At 40.7% G+C, this 20,672-nt stretch overlaps 1 protein-coding gene and 1 non-coding gene across 2 annotated transcripts in view; both read right to left on the minus strand.

The window, feature by feature from the left end:
- The window catches only part of DNAJC11 (DnaJ heat shock protein family (Hsp40) member C11), a 68,262-nt gene that overhangs the window by 36,540 nt on the left and 11,050 nt on the right, over positions 1-20,672 (minus strand). Inside the window, exons 2-3 of the mRNA XM_040263325.1 lie at positions 7,677-7,806; positions 4,793-4,866 (exon numbers count right to left, since the gene is read on the minus strand). Of these exons, the coding sequence (XP_040119259.1) occupies positions 4,793-4,866; positions 7,677-7,806 (204 nt within the window). The remainder of the gene's footprint in view (positions 1-4,792; positions 4,867-7,676; positions 7,807-20,672) is intronic.
- On the minus strand, positions 2,405-2,477 carry TRNAG-UCC. Its single transcript has one exon. It is a non-coding gene; the product is annotated as a tRNA-Gly (tRNA).

A 20,672-nucleotide genomic window follows, 5' to 3' on the forward strand; every position in this document is an offset into this window, starting at 1 on the left:
CTCTAGAGCACAGTCTCAGCAGTTGCGGCACACAGCCTCAGTGGCTCCATGGCATGTGGGGCCTTCCCGGACCAGGGATCCAACCTGTGTCTTCTGCATTGGCAGGGAAATTCTTTACCACTGAGCCACTAGGGACGCGCCCTGCCCTTTACTGTTTACATCCTTCTCTATACAGAGAACATCACGGTGGAGAGTGGAAGATGCCTAAGCCAGCTGCAGGTCACTTTTTCTTCCCTTGGGTAACCCTTAGATACACGCGCCCAGAACACAGCATCCAAAAGTGCGTTAAATTGGAAAGTACAGTTGGAAAGATATTTTCAGTGGTTTTCATCAGTGAAGTGTATCACACGTAGCCCATGAGTCTGTACACCTGCACGGTCCACCCTGATCACCTATCAGCTAGGTCTACCCTGTGCTAGTCGGATGACTTATCCCGCAGACGAGGGGATGCAGGGACCAGTAGAAGCAGGTGGTGCAGTGGGAGGACAGGGAGCCTGGCTTTCCGACACCACCTGAGCCTGCTGGAGAACTCAGGTGAGGCACTTCACTAAGCTTCAGCTTCCTCCTATGAATGTTTCTAAACTACAGTGTGTGCATGCTAGGCCACTCCAGTCATGCTCGACTGTTTGCCACCCCAGGGACTGCAACCCACCAGGCTCCTCTGTCCATGGGGCTTTCCTGGCAAGAATATGGAATAGGCTGCCATTCCCTTCTCCAGGGGATCTTCCTGATCCAGGGACAGAACTCAGGTTTCTGACGTCTCCTGCATTGGCAGGTGGGTTCTTTACCACTAGTGCCAGCTGGGGCATTAACATCACACGAGGTGCTGTCTGTTCTATGATTCTGGTTAGACAACTTTTCACTCTGGAATAATTTTAGAAAATTATTTAGAACTTTAGAGAAGCTATGAAGACAGTACAGAAAGTTCTCATCCACCCAGCCTCCTTGAAATGTGAACATCTTATATAACCAGGAACGAACACCTGTCAAGTCCAAGATGCCAACAGTAGTACAAGGCTATTAACTGAACCCAGACTTCTGGGATTTCACGAGTCTTTTCACTAACATCACAGTTACATCCTAGGATCCAATTCAGGGTCCAGGATTGCATTTAATCACACGTCTCGTTAGTCTCCTCTGATCTGTGGGAGTTTCTGTCTTCTTTTTCATGATCTTGACCATACTGTACCTCTTAATACAGGCTGATTGTCTCTTTTTAAAAAGACAGTTATGTATTTATTTGGCTGTGCTGGGTGTTTGAGGTGACACTCGAGATCTTTGATCTTCATTGAGGCATGTGGGATCTTTAGCTGTGGCAGGTGGGATCTAGTTCCTTGACCAGGGATTGAACCTGGCCCCTGAATGGGGACCTCAAAGTCTCAGCCACTGGACCATGAGGCAATTCCCCAGGCTAACCTTCTTAGACACTGTAAGGATGATGTCAAATAGGTAGGGAAAAGTGAGATATGGATGAATGTAAAGGACTGCAGATAAAAACCAAAGCATGGATGATCCAGGCCCAAGGCTGCTCCTCTAAATGTAATGTCAGCTGGTCTGTAAGCACCCTCTGGGTTGTATGGTTTCCACTCCACTTCCACAGCTCAGAGCTGGATTTCTGCCATTTGAGAGAAGCAGCCAATTTCATTTCCAACATGGGTACCTGCAAAAACACTGCAACTTTAGGGACTCAGGTGGCTGGTGTTATGAGCTGTGAATGGCAGCATCTTATGCCTTTGGAATGCTGCCAGAGAATGATCCACTTTCTTAAAGGTTAAAGACAAAAAGAGAGAGAGAGACAGAAAAGACCAAAACCTATCTAATGCCTGAAAACAGAGCCAATATTTGATGCAACCTATAAAAGCTCAATTTCACCTCCAGCCTCCGCCGGCAGAAACTGCTGGGACAGGAGTGACCAGCATGTAGGTGGCTACTCTGACATCTTTGGATTAAAAGTGCCCTAGACATTAGGGGCTTTAGCAGTGCCCTCCACCCTCCTGACCACCAGTGAGTTTAGACTAACGGATGTGTGGCAAATGGATACTGGTCGGCAAGTAAGAGGTTCAATAGTCTAAAAACACCAACAACACCCTGGGGGGAACATAGCTTCCTCTGTGGGGTGGAAGCTGTGACTGAAAAGAGAGAACCCTTGCACTGAACAAACCACTACCTGCAGAATTCCTCGAGGGAGTGGGGACGCCAGCTCTGTGAACTGCTCTTGAGTTCAGTGGGACTTCTTCTCCACAGTATGAATAGTGGGGTCAATCTTCCTATTACATTAGGCACCGATACATCTCTTGTAAATATGTATCAGGGGAGGTAACTTCCTGTCTTTTCTTCTATTGTCAGGGAAGGCTTAGTATTTATTTTTATTTTTGGCCGCGCCACATGGCATGAGGGACCTTAGTTCCCTGACCAGGGATTGAACCCAGGCCCCCTGCATTGGAAGTGCAAAATCCTAACCACTAGATCACCAGGGAAGTCCCAGGGAAGGCTTAGTATTAATATCAGTGCAAAAAAAAGCCAATTCTGATGGATGAGAACTTGATTCCCTTAAAGTAGTCTACTGAAAAATGAGAACATAAAAGCTTATCCAGTTACCACCTACGATTGCTTACATACTTCTCCATTTTTATTATTTTAAAAAAAAATTATTTATTTATTTGGCTGCACCAGGTCTTAGTTGCAGCATCTGAACTCTTAATTGCAGCATGTGGGATCTAGTTCCCTGAGCAGGTATCGAACCCGGGCCCCCTACGTTGGGAGTGTGAAGTCTTAACCACTGGACCACTGGGAAAGTCTCAGCCTACACGCTCTTACAATCACTGCAGTGTATGTGGCGCTTCTTTGTCTCTAATGGGGAGATGCTTTGGTCTTGTAATAGGAAACCATGATGTTTTGCTGGGAAGAAGCAAGGTGCTGTTCCACTGAGTGGGGACAATGAAAAACCTAGACTCTGAGGAAGGGATGCATACCCGAGGCCTGAGGCTTTTCAGTGGCCCCAACTGCTGCCATGAAAAACTGTAACCAACCCACATCTTCAAAACACAAGGGAGCTATAAACTGGGGCATGAAGTGTGAGGAGAAATTCAGTAAATACAACAGGATTCTATTTTCCTTTTTTGATGAGAAAAATTGTAAGCTATTAGATCTAACACTTTGCTACCATGAACTAATGTGACACGATGCACTGCTACTTCCACTGAGCCAAAAGCCAGAAACCAAATGCTCACTGGGAGCTCACTGGGACTGTGGATGGGTCAAGGGCCAGACACAAGAGGGAGTGGTGCGGACTGGGGCAAACTGGATGGTACAGTCCAGTCCAAATAGCAGGGGCTCCTCATATCTGGATCGACTGTTGCCTCAGAGGGGAATTAAGATATAGTATTGTCAGATCTTCTGATTTTTCCAGAGAAGATAAGATATTTCTACGTAAAGCTTCCCAAACTTTAAAGTCAGCAACTACAATTCATTGTGTGGACAACCAAAACATAGCTGCATGTAGAAAATGGCCTGTAGGCTACCAATGTTAGGCAGTGGAGAAACCCTGTTTCGCTTCTCTTCCCATCTGTATGCAAAGGTCTTTAGAAGGTTTTCATATCAGAATTAGAAGAGACAGGCATACAAGTTTGAGATCAAAAGAACTTCAAAAAACAAACAAACAAACAAACAAACAAAAAAGAACTTCAAGGTAGAGTTTACACATTAATGAAGAAGTAACTCAACGACAGTTAACGTTAACATCTACCAGAATTTCTTGGGCATCAGAACCAAGTTTCTATAATGAAATTAAGTAATAACACCTACATGTTCTTATAGCCAATACAGAGTTTTACAGTTTTCAGATTAATTTCTCTACTTGATCTGTCTATCATTATTTTTCAGATAACAACCTGGAAGCGTGAAGCAATCAAATGGCCGGCCCAAGGTTCTAAGACTGCTCAGGGGCAGAGTGAAAGAAAATGGAAACTTCTTTTTTTGGCTGCTCTGGGTCTTCACTGCTGTGCACGGGCTTTCTCTAGTTGTGGTGAGTGGGGGCTACTCTCCAGCTGCAGTGCACGGGCTTGGTAGTTGTGGCCCACGGGCTTAGCTGCCCAGCAGCATGTAGGATCTTCCTGGAGTAGGGATTGAACTCGTGTCCCCACACGGAAACTTCTGGACTTCACTGATTGTTCTCACAAGGCACGATGGCCCAGGTTATCTACTACATAGACACTGCTATCTATTTCGTTTTACTTTCTATAACATTCTAACAGTACAGCTCATTAGAGCTGGAAGGATCATTACAGAGAATGTAATCCAGTAGCTCTCAACTTTTTTCTGCTTCCATTTTGTTCACATGTACAGCTCTTAATATCACCAAACAATTCCTATGTGCAGTTATGACCTCGGTTGGAGAGAGGCACTCAGAACCCTGGAGGGTGGAAGGAAGTGTGTGTGTGGAAGGACGTGTGCATGTAGACAGAACTGTACCCTTGCAGACACCCTCTGACCATCACCCCGACCAGCCTGTTCCCTCCCTAGGGTTAAAACTTACTGGTCTAGTTCAACCCTGATGGGTTAGGAAACACAGGACAAGTTTGATGACTAATGGTCCCAAGTTCACAGAGCTATAAAGTGACAAAGCCAAGTGTAAAATTCAGTCCCTTAAACCAAAATATAAGGTGAGAAGGGGACTCTGACATCATCAGACATTCTCACAGGCCCCACAGCAGGTTGCAGGGTTTTGGGGGGTGTTACTCTGTAGCTGTTGAGGTGTCCCTTCCTGGGAGACAGGACGCAGAGCTTCTCTTACCTCCCAGCCTTCCATCTCCAGTCCTCTCTTGCCATAGATGTCGTAGATCGCCCTGGTCTGGGGGTCACTGAGCACTGCAAATGAAAAACCCAATTTGTTTACAAAGCACTGAATCCTCCGCTTAGTGCTGACCACACAAGCAGCAGGCAAGCCCACCTCCCTTTGTCCTTCTCCTTCCAACTACAATCTTCCCAGAGACTCCACCATTCCTGGTGTGTCTTTCTTTCTACTTGCCTTCCAGATCCAACTAAGAACGTGTTTAAAGGCGGCTCCAGGTGGGAAATGTCGCATTTTTCATGTCCAAGCTACTTTGTGAGGGGTGCTGACTCTGTATCACTAAAGGACAGTTTTTAAAAGACTGTCCTAAGTTTCTGTCACAGTCTATAGAGTACCTTGGCTTGAGACAGGAAATTCCAGTTTCTAATAAAGCCTAATGTAAACCTAAGGACAGGCTCTGACTGGAAAAATCTGTCTTGTTATTTACCCTACAGAATTTCACTAACTCCAACAACCAACTATGTAAGGTCTTTTTTTTTTGCACCTCTGTTCTTTATTTATAAATCATTTAAAAAAGCACAGACACCTGTCACTATGGTGTCAGCCATGTCACCTAAAGTGCATCAGAAAAAGATTGTTCAAAAAGAATGAGAGGGACTTTACTGGCAGTCCAGTGGTTAGGACTCCACGCTTCTACTGCAGGGGGCCCAAGTTTGATACCTGGTTGGAGAACTAAGATCCTGCATGCTGCATGGTGTGGTGAAAAAATTAAATAAATAAACATTTTAAAATATTACATTAAAAAAATTAAAAGGGCGGTAGCTAACTGACTGAACATCTGTACAGCTATTTCTACTGGGCCAACTTCTGTTCAAGACCTTTGAATCTCCCCACTCTCCCCTACCCTGGTCCCTGAGAATTCCCATATATTTTTAGGTCTAATTAAAAAATGATGTAAATGACACTGTGCTGTGCTATGCTTAGTCACTCAGTTGTGTTCAACTCTTTGTGACCCTATGGACTGTAACCTGCCAGGCTCCTCTGTCCTTAAGGATTCTCCAGGCAAGAATACTGAAATGGGTTGCCATGTTCTCCTCCAGGGAATCTTCCCAACCCAGGGACTGAAGCCAGGGCTCCTGCATTGCAGGTCGATTCTTTACTGTCTGAGCCACCAGGGAAGCCCAAAAATACTAGAGTGGGTAGCCTATCCCTTCTCCAGGGGAACTTTCGAACCCAGGAATCAAACTGGGGTCTCCTACATTGCAGCAGATTCTTTACCAGCTAAGCTACCAGGGAAGCCCTGTAAATGTCTCTTGGTTGGTTTAGTCATGTCTGACTCATGTGATCCCATGGACTGTAGCATGCCAGGCTCCTCTGTCCATGGGATTCTCCAGGCAAGAATACTGGAGTGGGTTGCCCTTTCCTTCTCCAGGGGATCTTCCTGACCCAGGAATCAAACCCGGGTCTCCTGCATTGCAGACAGATACAGATGATTTACCGACTGAGCTATAAGGAAAGCCCGTGTAAATGACTCTATCCATATTCAAATCTAACAGGGAAGAAAGAAATGCTGACCATTGTAAAACCTGGGAACCAAACTTCTTGAGCTGATCTCTAGGATAAACCTGGGAACCAAACTTCTTGAGCTGATCTCTAGGATTTAAGAAGGAATTATTTATTCACCACCTCAGTCTCCCTTCAGGCCAAATACTGGGGCCAGGCCTGCTGCTACAACATGTTCACGAGCACTGGTAGGCTTTTCTGCTAACCCTTCCCCAAATCTCCAAAGCAACACAGTCCAGCTATGAGGGTAATTCAAACAACCAAACACAAGAAAAGGAACAAGCTATATTCAGACCAGACAAATAGCCTGAACAGTTACATCTGGTGAAGACACAGGCTGATTATACACACCGGTGTGCCACAGTCTCAGTTTTACTGGTCATTAAAATCTAACTTTTTGGTAAACCTATAGTGAAATACAGCAAAGTGCTTTTATGTCCACAATGAGAAATCTTTATTTCATAAAGAAAATCTAATTTTTGGTCTGTTTAATTAAGGAGCAAATCACCAAGTGGCCCTGGAATGAATAACTTACTTTACTTGGCATATATCCTAAGAGTGAGATCACATTTTTTTAACTTTAATTTTAAAAATTGTGGTTATAATATACACAACATAAAACTGATCATTTAAACCATGTGTAAGTGCACAATTCACTGGAGTTAAATATATTCACTATGTTGTACAACCATCACCACAATCTACTAGAACTGTCTCATCCTCTCAAACAGAAACTGTACCTATGAGTGATTTTACTATTTCACAAGCAAATATATTGTAAAATTTTCTTTCTGAAATATATGAGGTAAGTATAAAAATCTGAATTACTTGATTCTATTTCCTATTATGCTTTTTAACATCATTTTCTTCCTTTTGTTAGAACCTTTCCTTAACTGAATGCTACAGAACCAAGAAAATCACTTTCAGATGGAAAAAATGCTCTTTGTATCTTCTCAAAAGAAAAGAGAGAACAAAGTAAGCTTGTCTGTAGAGATCAGCCTTTCACGTTTAAGAGTTTCCTTTAGAAGAAAACGAGGAAACGATTTAAAACTGGAGTGTCCCCTGCAATTCAGATCCAGGACTGTTACTTCACCTGCGGTCTCATTTTCTATTTACTGGACACATATTGATTTCCAAAGCAAAATAGTACTCTTTCAAAGGACCCTGTCAGTAAAAAGCACTAAACTAACTGCTGCTTTTATGCACCTCGAAGGACTCTCTTTTTCTATCCTCTACAAATCAAGCCTCTTAAAAATCGAGTGTCTGCTACAAGACACTGTTGTTTCTACACTGGTGCTTCTACAGAGCCAAGCCCCACACTGACCTTCATAAGCCTGGTGAACGAGGTTAAACAGTCGTTCGGCCTGCGATTTGAGCTCTGGGTCTCTGTGCTTGTCGGGGTGGTAAAGCATACACAGTCGCCGGTAGGCCGCTTTCAGCTCTTCACAAGAGGCCTGCAGGAAGAAAAATCCAATTGGAAGACAATCAATGTGACTTAAATATCATCGTGATCAGAATCAGCCTTGAAATGGGAAGCTATCAGCCACGTTCCAACATGTCTGCTGTCTACATGCAGGATATAATGAAGTTATGTTTTATTACTTCAATAAGGCCTCTTTTTTCCAGTTAATAAAGCGATCAATTATGTACATTGAAAGCAACTGTGTTTTGCTGGGAAATGCTGCTATCAGAGAGAATGGAAGCATGTTGTCCACCCTGGTTCTCTGCGCTCTGAGCGGAAATGAGAATCGTCATAGAGACCTGCTTGCTCTTTAACCCAAGTCATTCAAAGTCAATCGTGCCAAGGTACTCTCAACAGAGACTGTTCAGAAGAGGAGAAGAGCTATAAACCATTAGAAAGAAATGCTATGCATTTACTCGGTCTTCAGACAAAGGAAACTCAGTGAATATTCATCCTTAAAAAATCAAAGACGTAAAATTGTCAAATCAACGCATTTCTATTCAACCGCTAATTCTAAAAAGAGGCACAAGGCAGGCAAAAATGCTTCACTATCTGTATGTAGTAAAAACAAGGCTCCCCACCCACAGCACCCAAAGGCTCAACACATACAACTCTCCAACTCCTTTTTATTTATTTATTGGCTGCCCCAGGTCTTAGTTGTAGCATGGGAACTTTGATCTTTGTGGTGGCATGTGGGATCTAGTTCCCTGACCAGGAATTGAACTTGGGCCCCCTGCCCTGTGACCTGGGTTCAATTCCTGGGTCAAGAAGATCCCCTGGAGAAGGGAATGGCTACCCACTCCAGTAGTCTTGCCTGGAGAATTCCATGGACAGAGGAGCCTGACGGGCTACAGTCCATGGGATCACAAAGAGTTGGACATGACTGAATGACTAATACTTTCCCTTTCCCCTGCACTGGGAGCACAGAGTCTTAGCCACTGGACCACCAGGGAAGTCCCTCTCCAATCTTATAAGTAATCAGTTTGAGGGGAGAAGGTGCCATTAGAAGAGCACAGATGACACAGAGTACAAGCGGGCTCTGGGTGTGTTTTAACAACGCAGAAGGGAGGAAGGGGGAGGGCAGACAGAAATCCACTTTGTACTCTGCCTGACTCACAGCCACCAAGAACTTCTCAGAAAGAGTCTCCATTGGAGGCTCTACAAACACCACACCATCTCGTGCACCACCTCTCTGGCTGGGCCCTCAGGTGTGCTCTGGGAAAGTACAATGTCTGATTTTATATCAACCTCAGGGAACTTTGTAGTCTATCAGAGGTGATACCAAATGTGCAGCTTTGTCAGATTTGTTTTTAATTGGAATATAATTGCATTACAATGTTGTGTCAGTTTCTGCTATACAGCAACATGAATCAGCTATGCTGTTCTTTAGTTGCTATGTCTTGCTGGACTCTTTTCGACCCTACGTACTGCAGCATGCCAGTTTTCCTCATCCTTCTCTATCTCCCAAAGTTTGCTCATATCCACAACCATTGAGTCGGTGATACTATCTAACCATCTCATCCTCTGCTCCCCCGCTTCTCCTCCTGCCCTTAATCTTTCCCAGCATCAGCGTCTTTTCCAGTGAGATGGCTCTTCGCATCAGGTGGCCAAAATATTGGAGCTTCAGCTTCAGCACCAGTCCTTCCAAAGAATATTAGGGTTGATTTCCTTTAGGATTGACTGGTCTGATCTCCTTGCAGTCCAAGGGACTCTCCAGAATTTTCTCCAGCACCACAATTTGAAAGCATCAATTCTTTATCGCTCAGCCTTCTTTATGGTCCAGCTCCCATATTCATACATATATACATATGTCCCCTCCCTCTTGAGCCTCCCTCCCACCTACACCCCATCCCACCCCTCTCAGCCATCATTGAGCTAAGCTCCCAGTGCTATACAGCAGCTTCCTGCTAGTTATCTATTTAACACATGGTAATGTATATATACGTCAGTGCTTCTCTCCCAATTTGTACCATCCTCTCCCTCCCTCCTCCCTTTCCACAAGTCTATTCTCTGTCTGCATCTTTATTCCTGCTCTGCAAATAGGTTCATCAGTACCATTTCTCCTAGATTCCATATATATGCAGTAATATATGACTTTTTTTCCCTCTTTCTGACCTAGTTCGCTCTGTACGAGTCTCTTAAGCTCATCCACATCTCTACAAATGACTTAATTTTGTTCCTTTTCATGGCTGAGTAATATTCCATTGTATATGTCTATCACATCTTTATCCACTCATCTGTTGATGGACATCTAGATTGTCCAAGTGATTTGTCAAGTAAAGAACATTTTATTTGGGGAGGCAACTCCACCATTTTGGCAACAGAAGCAAATTCTGGGTCACTGACAACATGCCAGAGGAGCCTGAAAAGCCAGCCCTCCAGGTGGAGGATGGGACCAGGTCCACAGTGAGGATGCTGAGGAAGGACGGGAGCTCTGGGCCCCGGGACACAGGGAAGCAGTCACAGGGGTGTGACGGATCAAGGCATCAGGGTCACAAGGGAAGACACCAAACTGCATTTTTCTGTAATTTCCACCGTTTTTCAATATCTCCCAATTCCAGGAGTAAAGAGTGCTTCTGTTGTTGTTGTTGAGTCGCTAAGTCAAGTCTGACTCTTGCAACCCCATGGATTGTAGCTCGCCAGGCTCCTTTGCCCATGGGATTCTCTAGGCAAGAATACTAGAGTGAGTAGCCATTTCCTTCTCCAGGGGATCTTCCCAACCCAGAGACTGAACTTGAGTCTCCTCCATTAGCAGGTAGATTCTTTACCACTGAGCCACGAGGGAAGCCCTTAAGAACAGAGGCTTCAGGCAAATGAGCTTCCTGACCCTTGGCTTTCTCACCTGCTAGAGCAGATGACAACCATGCTCAGGGATGGTGTGGGAATAAAATGAGACAGTGACCACAGTGCTTCTTATGGTACACAGCAACAACCTATTCTCTATAGCTCTTCTAAAACCTTTTCTCCACACTGTAGACAACAGTACCTCTCTCACACTTATTTTGAGGAGTAAATAGTATGTGTACAAGCTCTTAACAGTGCCTTGCACGTGAGAAGAATTTAATCACTATAGCTGTCATTAATGCACAATTCAGCTTTGATACCCTTTTGGCAGCAGGAATACGGAAACTGGGATAATTACAGCCCTTGTGGGAAGATGGCAGGAGCATTCATTCATGAAGAGGCCTATGTTTGTGAAAATTTACTGAGCTGCGTGTCCATGATGTGGACTCTTCTATGCATATGTTCTATTTCAATAAGAACACAAGACTCCAGGGGCTTCCCTGGTGGTCCGGTGGGTAAGACTCTGGGCTTCTACTGCAGGGGGCTTGGGTCTGATCCCTGGTCAAGGAACTAAGATTCTGCATGCCCTGCCTGCAGTGTGGCCCAAAACAAAACAAGACTCCATGGAAGACAGGGGCCTCAATATTCCCATCTCTACGGTTCCCCTTTCTTTCTATACTTATGTCAATTAATTATACAACACATTCCTTGCCACACTTACCAAGATGCCACTTGCACCAAGCTTCAATGTTTTAAGCAAATAAAGAACAGCTAACCAGTGGCAAATTCAATGTCTTCTCCAGATAGGTTTACTTATGTGATGATGTAAAAGGGGCTTGTTCCTTCCTGAGGAGCCACAATGAATTAGTCTCTTTCTGCAAATTTTAATTGTTCTTTCCAGCATCTCATAAAAATTACAAGTGCAGGATTAGATAGATTTGACTGACTTTAAGTTAGACTGCTATTTCCTGGCTGTAAAAAGTAAACTAGAAGACAAGGGAGTAGAGTACCTAGTTTGCAATACCTTCTTTAGTCATATTAATAAATGGCTTAACGTGCTATTGATTAAGTAATAGAAATAAGAAGTTTCATTTTTAATAAATATCACATTCAATAAAAGGTTAGATTGAGTCTTTTATCATTACTGAATAGCTAAGGTCACTGGTTCAATATTTCATAAATGATAAACTCTTTCACTATCATAAAAATACTGCTATCAGGACTTCCCTGGAGGTCCAGTGGTTAAGACTCTGTGCTTCCAACACAGGGGGCATGGGTTCAGCCTCTAACTGGAGAACTAAGATCACACATGCCACTTGGCATGACCAAAAAAAGGAATAAAATAAAAATGCTGATAGCATTTCAAAATATGTGATAACATTAAAAATGATACCTCAAATTATGTACTTATTCCTAAAATTGTATATAAAATTAAGTGATGTATCATGCTGTAAGTCTGAAAAGTTTCATCATCTCAATCATCTAGTTATAATTTTAATGGAAAGTAAATCTAATATAAATTCAATCTTTATATATCATAAAATTCATAGTGAAAAGATCCCTAGAGACCTGTAGAGTTTAGTGGTCTGTTAAAACTGCTGGATTAGATGCTGTACAATACAAAAATGCAATAAAACACAAAAAAGAAATTCAAGACAAACACAGTAAAAAGTTAAAATGTCTCTATTTATGCAGATATCGTCTATGTAGAAAATCATAAAAAGTCTATTAGAAAACTTACTAAGTGATTTTAGCAAGGTCATGGGATACAGCATCAATAAACATCAATTTATTTCTATACATTAAAAACTGAAACTTGGTATCACTGACAAACATGAACTACTTAGGGATAAACTGAACAACTACAAGACCCATACACTGAAAGCTACAATGCACTGCTGACAGAAATGATAGAAGACCAAAAATAACAGTGTGATAAGCTACCTTTACGTATCAGAAGATTCAGTAGCATTCAGATGTCAAACTTCCCCAAGCAGCCTACAGATTCAATGCAATCCAATCAGAATTCCACTAGGCTTTTTTTTTTGGGTAGAACTGACAAGACAGTTCTAAAATTTATATGGAAAAACAATATGGAGCAAAAAGAAATTTTACTTTCCAGTTATTTTACTAACCAAAATAACTTTGAGGAAGAACTGGAGGACTCACAATACTGGACTTTAAGACTGCTCTGGTAATCAAGACAGTGTGCTACCAGTAAAAGAAGAGATATACACAAATCAGTGGACCAGAAGTGAGTCCACAAACACACCCCCATATATGTGGTCAGGTGTGCAAAGCAGAAAAGATAGTTTTTCAATAAATGATGATAGAAGAAAGGAATATTCACATGTGGAAAAATGAACCTTGACCTTTACTGTGAGGTATTGGACCTGCTTGGTAAAATGAAAGGCCACCAGACAGTAACTCAAAGCCACATGAAGTCGTGTCCGACTCTGTGTGACCCCATAGACGGCAGCCCATCAGGCTCCACTGTCCCTGGGATGTCCCCCTTCTATTTGCCATGAAATCAGACACCATGATCTTCGTTTTTTGAATGTGGAATTTCAAGTCAGCTTTTTTACTCTCCTCTTTCACCCTAATCAAGAGGCTCTTTAAGATCTCAGAAAAGGAAATAAATGGGCTATTATTATAAAAATGACTTGTAACTCCATATCATGTTTTCTCAATGATTTCAGACACTAACACATTAAAAAAAAAAGATTAATCTCAAAGGTAGTCTTATTGTAACTCCAGCTTATAACTTCACGTTTTGTTTCTACATAATTTAAGAGACTAATGCATTCTAAAAAATAATCGTTTATTTTTTAGACACACAATATGTAAAAATGTAATTTTATGATATCAATAACTGAAAGAGGTAGGACAGAGTTGCAAAATAAAAGTTTTGGTACGTTATTCAAGGTAAACTGGAGTAAGTTCAAATTAGAGTATTATAACTTTAGGATGTTAAATGTAATCTAAGGAGTTAAATGTGACCACAAAGGAAACAGTTATAGCATATACATGAAAGGATATGAGAGGTGAATTAAAACATTTCACTAAGAAAAATCAGTTTAACACAAAAGATAATAGTGTGGGACAAGAGACAAAAAAAAAAAAAAAAAAACAGTGCACAGAAAACAAATAGCAAAAATATTCCTTCTTATAAGTAACTACTTTAAACATCAATAGATTAAATTCTCTAATCAAAGACAAAGACCAGCAGAACAGATAAAAACACATGACCACCTGTATACTACCAGTGAGAGACTCAACTGAGATCCAAAATAAACAGGTAGAGAGTTGAAGGATGGAAAGAGACATTCCTTGCAACCACTGTAGTAACCAAAAGAGAGCAAGGCTATTATTAATACCAGACAATACAGACATGAAATCAGAAAAGGTTATAAGACACAAAGAAAGACATCCAATAATAATAAAAGGTTCAGTGCAGCAAGAAGATAGAATAATTATAAACTTCAGTTTCAGCATCAGTCCTTTCAGTGAATATTCAGAGTTGGTTTTCTTTAGGATTGAAGGTTTGATCTCCCTGCTGTTCAAGGGAGTCTTCTCCAACACCAGTTTGAAGGCATCAATTCTTCAGCACTCAGCCTTCTTTATGGTCCAACTTTCACATCCATACATGACTACTGGAAAAACCATAGCTTTGACTATATGGACCTTCGTCGGCAAAGTGATGTTCTGCTTTTTAATACACTAAGTTTGTCATAGTTTTCCTTCCAAGGAACAAGTTTCGTTTAATTTCATGACTGCAGTTGGCATTCACACTAATTTTGGAGCCTGAGAAAATAAAATTTGTCACTGCTTCCACTTTTCCCCCTTCTGCTGCTGCTGCTGCTAAGTCGCTTCAGTCGTATCCGACTCTGTGCGACCCCATAGACGGTAGCCACCAGGCTCCCCCGTCCCTGGGATTCTCCAGGCAAAAACACTGGAATGGGTTGCCATTTCCTTCTCCAATGCATGAAAGTGAAAAGTGAAAGTGAAGTCGCTCAGTCACGTCAGACTCTTAGTGACCCCATGGACTGCAGCCCACTAGGCTCCTCCATCCATGGGATTTTTCAGGCAAGAGTACTGGAATGGGGTGTCACTGCCTTCTCCTAAATTATTCCTGCTGCTGCTGCTAAGTCGCTTCAGTTGTGTCCGACTCTGTGTGACCCCATAGAGGGCAGCCGATCAGGCTCCACCGTCCCTGGGATTTCCCCCTTCTATTTGCCATGAAATCAGACATCACGATCTTCCTTTTTTGAATGTGGAATTTCAAGTCAGCTTTTTTACTCTCCTCTTTCACCCTCATCAAGAGGCTCTTTAGTTCCTCTTCACTTTCTACCATTAACATACACACTTCTATATGTAAAATAGATAGTTAAAAAGAACCTATTGTAGAGCACAGGGAACTCTATTCAATACTCTATAATGACCTATATGGGAATAGAATCTAAGAAAAGGGTGAATATGTGTGTATGTATGACTGATCCACTTTGCTGTACAGCAGAAACGGATACAGCACTGTAAATCAACTATGGGCTTCCCTGGTGGCTTAGCGGTAAAGAATCTGCCTGCAATGCAGGAGACTTGCAGCAGATGTGGGTTCTATCTCTGGATAAGGAGGAGGAATGTTAACCCACTCCTATATTCTTGCCTGGAAAATCCATTGACAGAGGAGCCTGGCAGGCCACGCTCCGTGGGGTTGCAAAGGAGTCAGACACAACTCAACAACAAACAACAAAAACAACTATACTCTAATAAAAATAAATTTAAAAAATAAAAGGAAAAAACGAGAGAAAAAGAAAAGCTACAATCAAAAATGGCAGAAGGAAATCATAAAGATTAGAGCAAAGATAAATGAAATAAAGAACGGATATGCAACAGAAATAAAATGAAAGTTGGTTATTCAGAAACATTATGAAAATCAACAAACCTTTGGCTAGACTGAAGGCAAAAAAGATAGAAGACTCCAATGATTATGAAATGAAAGTGGAGCTATAACTATTCATTCTATAGAAATAGAAAATAGTTCATAAAAGAGCACTATGAATAACTGTACACCAAAAAAAAAAAAAAAAAAGAAAACAGATGAAATGGACAAATTACTAGAAATACAAAACCTACCAAGATCAAATCATGATGAAATAGAAAATCTGCATAGACCCATAACTAATAAAGAGATTCAAAGTGAAAGTTGCTCAGTTATATTCATGGAATTCTCCAGGCCAGAATACTGGAGTGGGTAGCCTTTCCCTTCTCCAGGGGATCTTTCCAACAAAGGGACTGAACCCAGATCCCCCACATTGCAGGCAGGTTCTTTACCAGCTGAGCCACAAAGGAAGCCAAGAGACTGAATTAGTAACCAAAACCTCTTTACAAAGAAGTGCCCTGGACCTGATGGATTCACTGGTGAATTCTTCCAGACATTTAAAGAACTAATAGCAATCTTCATCTATTCCAAAATACTGAAGAGGAGGGGACACTTCCAAACTCATCCTATGAGACCACTATTACCCTGATGCCAAAGCCAAACAAAGACCCCACAAAAAAGAAAAAAACCTACAGACCAGAATCCTTTATGAACAGTGATGTAAAAATCCTCAACAGTGTACCAGGAGAGTTCAGCAGCATATTAAAAGGATAAACATTACAACCAAGCAGGATTAATTCTTAGAAAGAAATGACAGTTCCACGTATGAAAACTGATCAACACAATACACCATATTCAAAGAAACCCCCATACGATCATCTCAATAGATGCAGAAAAAGCACTGACAAAACTCAATACCCTCTTGTGATAAAAACACTCAGCAAACTAGCAACAGAAGGAAACTAAAAGAAACAAAAAGCCATAAAGAGGCTTTTACAAACTGAGGAAGAAAACTCAAAGCTAACATCATATTCAATGGTGAAAGACTGAAAGTGTTTCCCCTGAGTTCAGGAACAAGGGAAAAATGTCTGTTCTTACCACTTCTATTCAACATAGTATTACTGTAGGTCCTAGCCAGAGCAATTAGGTAAGAAAAAGAAATAAAAAATATACAAATTGGAAAGGAAGAAGTAAAATTATCTGTTTACAGATGATACAATCATATATAGAAAACTCTAAAAATTCCACATACACAAAAACCTTGTTAGAACTAACAAATGAGTTCAGCAAAATTGCAAGCTACAAAGCCAACACATAAAAATTAGCTGCATTTCTATACATGAACAATAAACCATCTGAAAAGGAAATGAAGAAAACAGGTCCATTTACAATAGCATAAAAAACAAACAAACAAACAAAACTTAAGAATTAACCAGGGAGGTAAAAAAGGCTTACAAGAAATTAAGATGACATAAATAAATGAAAAAGACACTTTATGTCAAGTGTCTTTGGGAAACTTTGGATTCGAAAACAATATTACTAAAATGTCAATAATATGCAAAGCAACTAACAAAATCAATGTAATCTCTATTAAAATCCCAATGACATTTTCACAGAAATACAAAAGTCCACTCTAAAATTCACATGAATCTCAAGGGATCCCAAAAGCCAAAGCAATCTTGAAAAAGGACAAAGATGGAGGACTCATACTTCCTTATTTCAAAATTTACAGCAAAGCTACAGTTACCAAAACGGATCAATACTGGCATAAAGAGAGATATATAGACCAACAGAATAGAACAGAGAGCGCAGAAGTAAACCCTCAAACAAACAATCAAATTATTTTTGACAAGTGTGCCAAGACTACTCAACAGGGAAGGGGTAGGCTTTTCAACAAATGGTACCAGGATAACTGAATATCCACATGAAAAGAGTGAAGACCATTACCTAACACCATATACAAAAATTAATGCAACTGGTTTTTGTATGTTGACTTTGTATCCAACAGTTTTGGCTAATCCACTCAAACTTGATTAAAGATTTAAACATAAGAGCTGAAACTTTAAAACTCTTAGAAGAAAACAGACCAAAAGCTTCAAGACATTGGATTTGGTGACAATTCTCAGATGTAACATCAAAGATACAGGCAACAAAAGAAAGCAAAGAGAGATAAATTGTACTTCATCAAAATTATGAACTTTCATGAATCAAAGAATACTATCAAGAAAGTAGAAAAACAATCTGAAGAACAGGAGAAAAGAGTTGTAGATAGTATATATGATGAGATTAATAACTAGCATATATAAAGAATTCCTAAAACTCAACAAAAACAATCTGATTCAAATATGACAAAGGACTTAATACATCAAAGAAGATATATTAATGGCTAAAAGCATACGAAAAGATGCTCAATATCACTAACCACTAGGGAAAAACAAGTCAAAGCCACAATGAGACATCACTCCAACCCATTAGGCTGGCTACTATTCAAAACAAAACAAAAACAGGAAAAAAAATAAGTGTTGGCAAAGATGCAGAGAAACTGGAACCCATGTGCACTGCTAGGGGGAATGTAAAATGGTAGAGCTTTTATGGGAAATAGTATGGCAGTTCCTCAAAAAAATTAAAAACAGATTTACCATACAATCCAGAAATTCCACTTCTGGGTAAATACCCAAAAGAACTGAAAGCAGGGTTTTGAACAGATATTTTTACACTTATATTCAGAGCAGCATTATTCACAACAGCTAAAACATGGAGTGCAGCCATGAAATTAAAAGACGCTTACTCCTTGGAAGAAAAGTTATGACCAACCTAGATGGCATATTGAAAAGCAGAGACATTACTTTGCTGACTAAGGTCCGTCTAGTCAAGGCTATGGTTTTTCCAGTAATCATGTATGGATGTGAGAGTTGGACTGTGAAGAAGGCTGAGCGCTGAAGAATTGATGCTTTTGAATTGTGGTGTTGGAGAAGACTCTTGAGAGTCCCTTGGACTGCAAGGAGATCCAGCCAATCCATTCTGAAGGAGATCAACCCTAGGATTTCTTTGGAAGGAATGATGCTAAAGCTGAAACTCCAGTACTTTGGCCACCTCATGCGAAGAGCTGACTCATTGGAAAAGACTCTGATGCTGGGAGGGATTGGGGGCAGGAGGAGAAGGGGATGACCGAGGATGAGTGGCTGGATGGCATCACTGACTCGATGGACGCGAGTCTGAGTGAACTCTGGGAGTTGGTGATGGACAGGGAGGCCTGGTGTGCTGTGATTCATGGGGTCACAAAGAGTCGGACACGACTGAGCGACTGAACTAAACTGAACTGAACTGAAAACATGGAAGCAGCCCAATGCCCATCAACAGGTAAATTGATAAGCAAAATGTGGCATATAAAGACAATGGATATTATTCAGTCTTAAAAAGGCAGGAAATCCTGACATGTGCTGCAATAAGGATGAACCTTGAGAACATTATGCTAAGTGAAATAAACGAGTCACAGAAAGAGAAATATTGTACACATTTACTTATGTAAGGTACCTAGAAGTAGTCAAAATCATAGACATACAGTAGAATGGTGGTAGTCAGAGGCTGGTGGAAGGGGAGGTAAGGAGTCACTGTTTAATAGGGATAGAGTTTAAGTTCTGCAAAATGAAGAGTGTATGAGATGTAAATGGTGGCAGGTGCATAACAATATGTAACCATTTAACAGTGCACAACTGTATACTTAAAAATTACTAAGAAAAAAATTTGCACAAAATTTTATGTGTATCTTTCAAGTTAAAAAGTTGGAAACAATCCAATCCTTTGCAACCTGGTTTGGAAACTTTTAGGACCCTTTTTAACCTATGATTTCCCTTAGTATCGGGTTCTTTTACTCCCCAGTCCACTATGCTAGTTATCTGACTGGCCCTTTTAACCTGTATTCTCACATCTTTTGAGAAAATTTTCTCATATTAATTGTTTACTAATGCCTTCCCCTTCATTTTACTTTATTTAATTCCTAAAAAATTTGGTCTTCTAATTTTTAAAATTTACTTTTGTGGATATTTCCTCATCTTTAACTTTCAGTTTTTTATTTCTGTTATCTAAGTTCCAAGAACTCCTTCTTTTTTTATGTAGTATTTCTTTTCAATGAATCACCTTGCTGTTATTTCTTACATGCAGTATCTTAACTATCTGAAGGCAATCTAGTTCCCAAATTCCTTGCATTGTCTGCTTCCTTCTAGTTTCTCCTTGCTGTCAGCATGATCTCTCAGAATTCCTCTGGAGGCTTCCCTCAAACATCTGATGTTCTTTGACAGTTGATTTACACTTCATAGTAAGACACTAATAGGCTGTTTGGAAGCTCTGTATATGTGAACAGGTCTTGTCATCTGATGAGGTTCTTTATGAAATGGCTGGGAGGGAACCTAGAAGTTTCATTTGGCAGTCTTTTCTCTTTATAGGCTAGTTCCTTCAGGGAAGAGCCCAGGAATAAGGGGAAAAAAGCTAGAAGCCTCACCATGCAGGGTGCAAACACTTATGTCTCCCTGCTGTCTATGTCTAAGCTCCGGAGTCTTTCTGGCTCAATTTCTCCAGGGAATAATCCTCCTGTCTTCTGGCCGGGTGGGCTAACAGATTTTCATCTGTCAGAGCTGAATACTATCATTAAAAAGGAAAAAAAAAACCTTTGCCAATCTGGTAGAGAAAAAGCAAAACAACAAACAAACAAAAAACAGTCTTGTTTTAACCTGCATTTGTTAATTTACAAGTGAGGGTGAAAATTTTTCCAATCATTTATTTGCATTTCAGATTTCTTCTACTTGTTTCCTTTGTATCGCTTCCCTATTGGGGTATTCATTCTTTTTCCCCCTTTTAAAGCCAAGAGTTCCTTATATATGTTGGAAATGTGATTTTGTATCAAATATAGACTCCTTTTAAGTCTTTAAATGTGGTTATAATTTTTTAAAGGTTTTAGAGATGTTTCTCATTTTTGTAAAATTAAACCTATCCATGCTCTCTTTTCTGATTTCTGCTGTGGTATTTATTGTGCTTAGAAAAGTCTCCTGATAACAATTTCATTGTATTTGCTTCCCTTAGATAATTAAGGCACAGAAGACACTGCTCCATTTTCACTTTATTTAATTTCTAGTGATGGAGACCATCTCTGCATTCAAAGTGACAGCACACAGTCAAAGAGTATACGGTCACTCTGCTTT

Source organism: Oryx dammah, unplaced genomic scaffold (genome assembly GCF_014754425.2).
Source record: "Oryx dammah isolate SB20612 unplaced genomic scaffold, SCBI_Odam_1.1 HiC_scaffold_21, whole genome shotgun sequence".
Lineage (NCBI taxonomy): Eukaryota > Metazoa > Chordata > Mammalia > Artiodactyla > Bovidae > Oryx > Oryx dammah.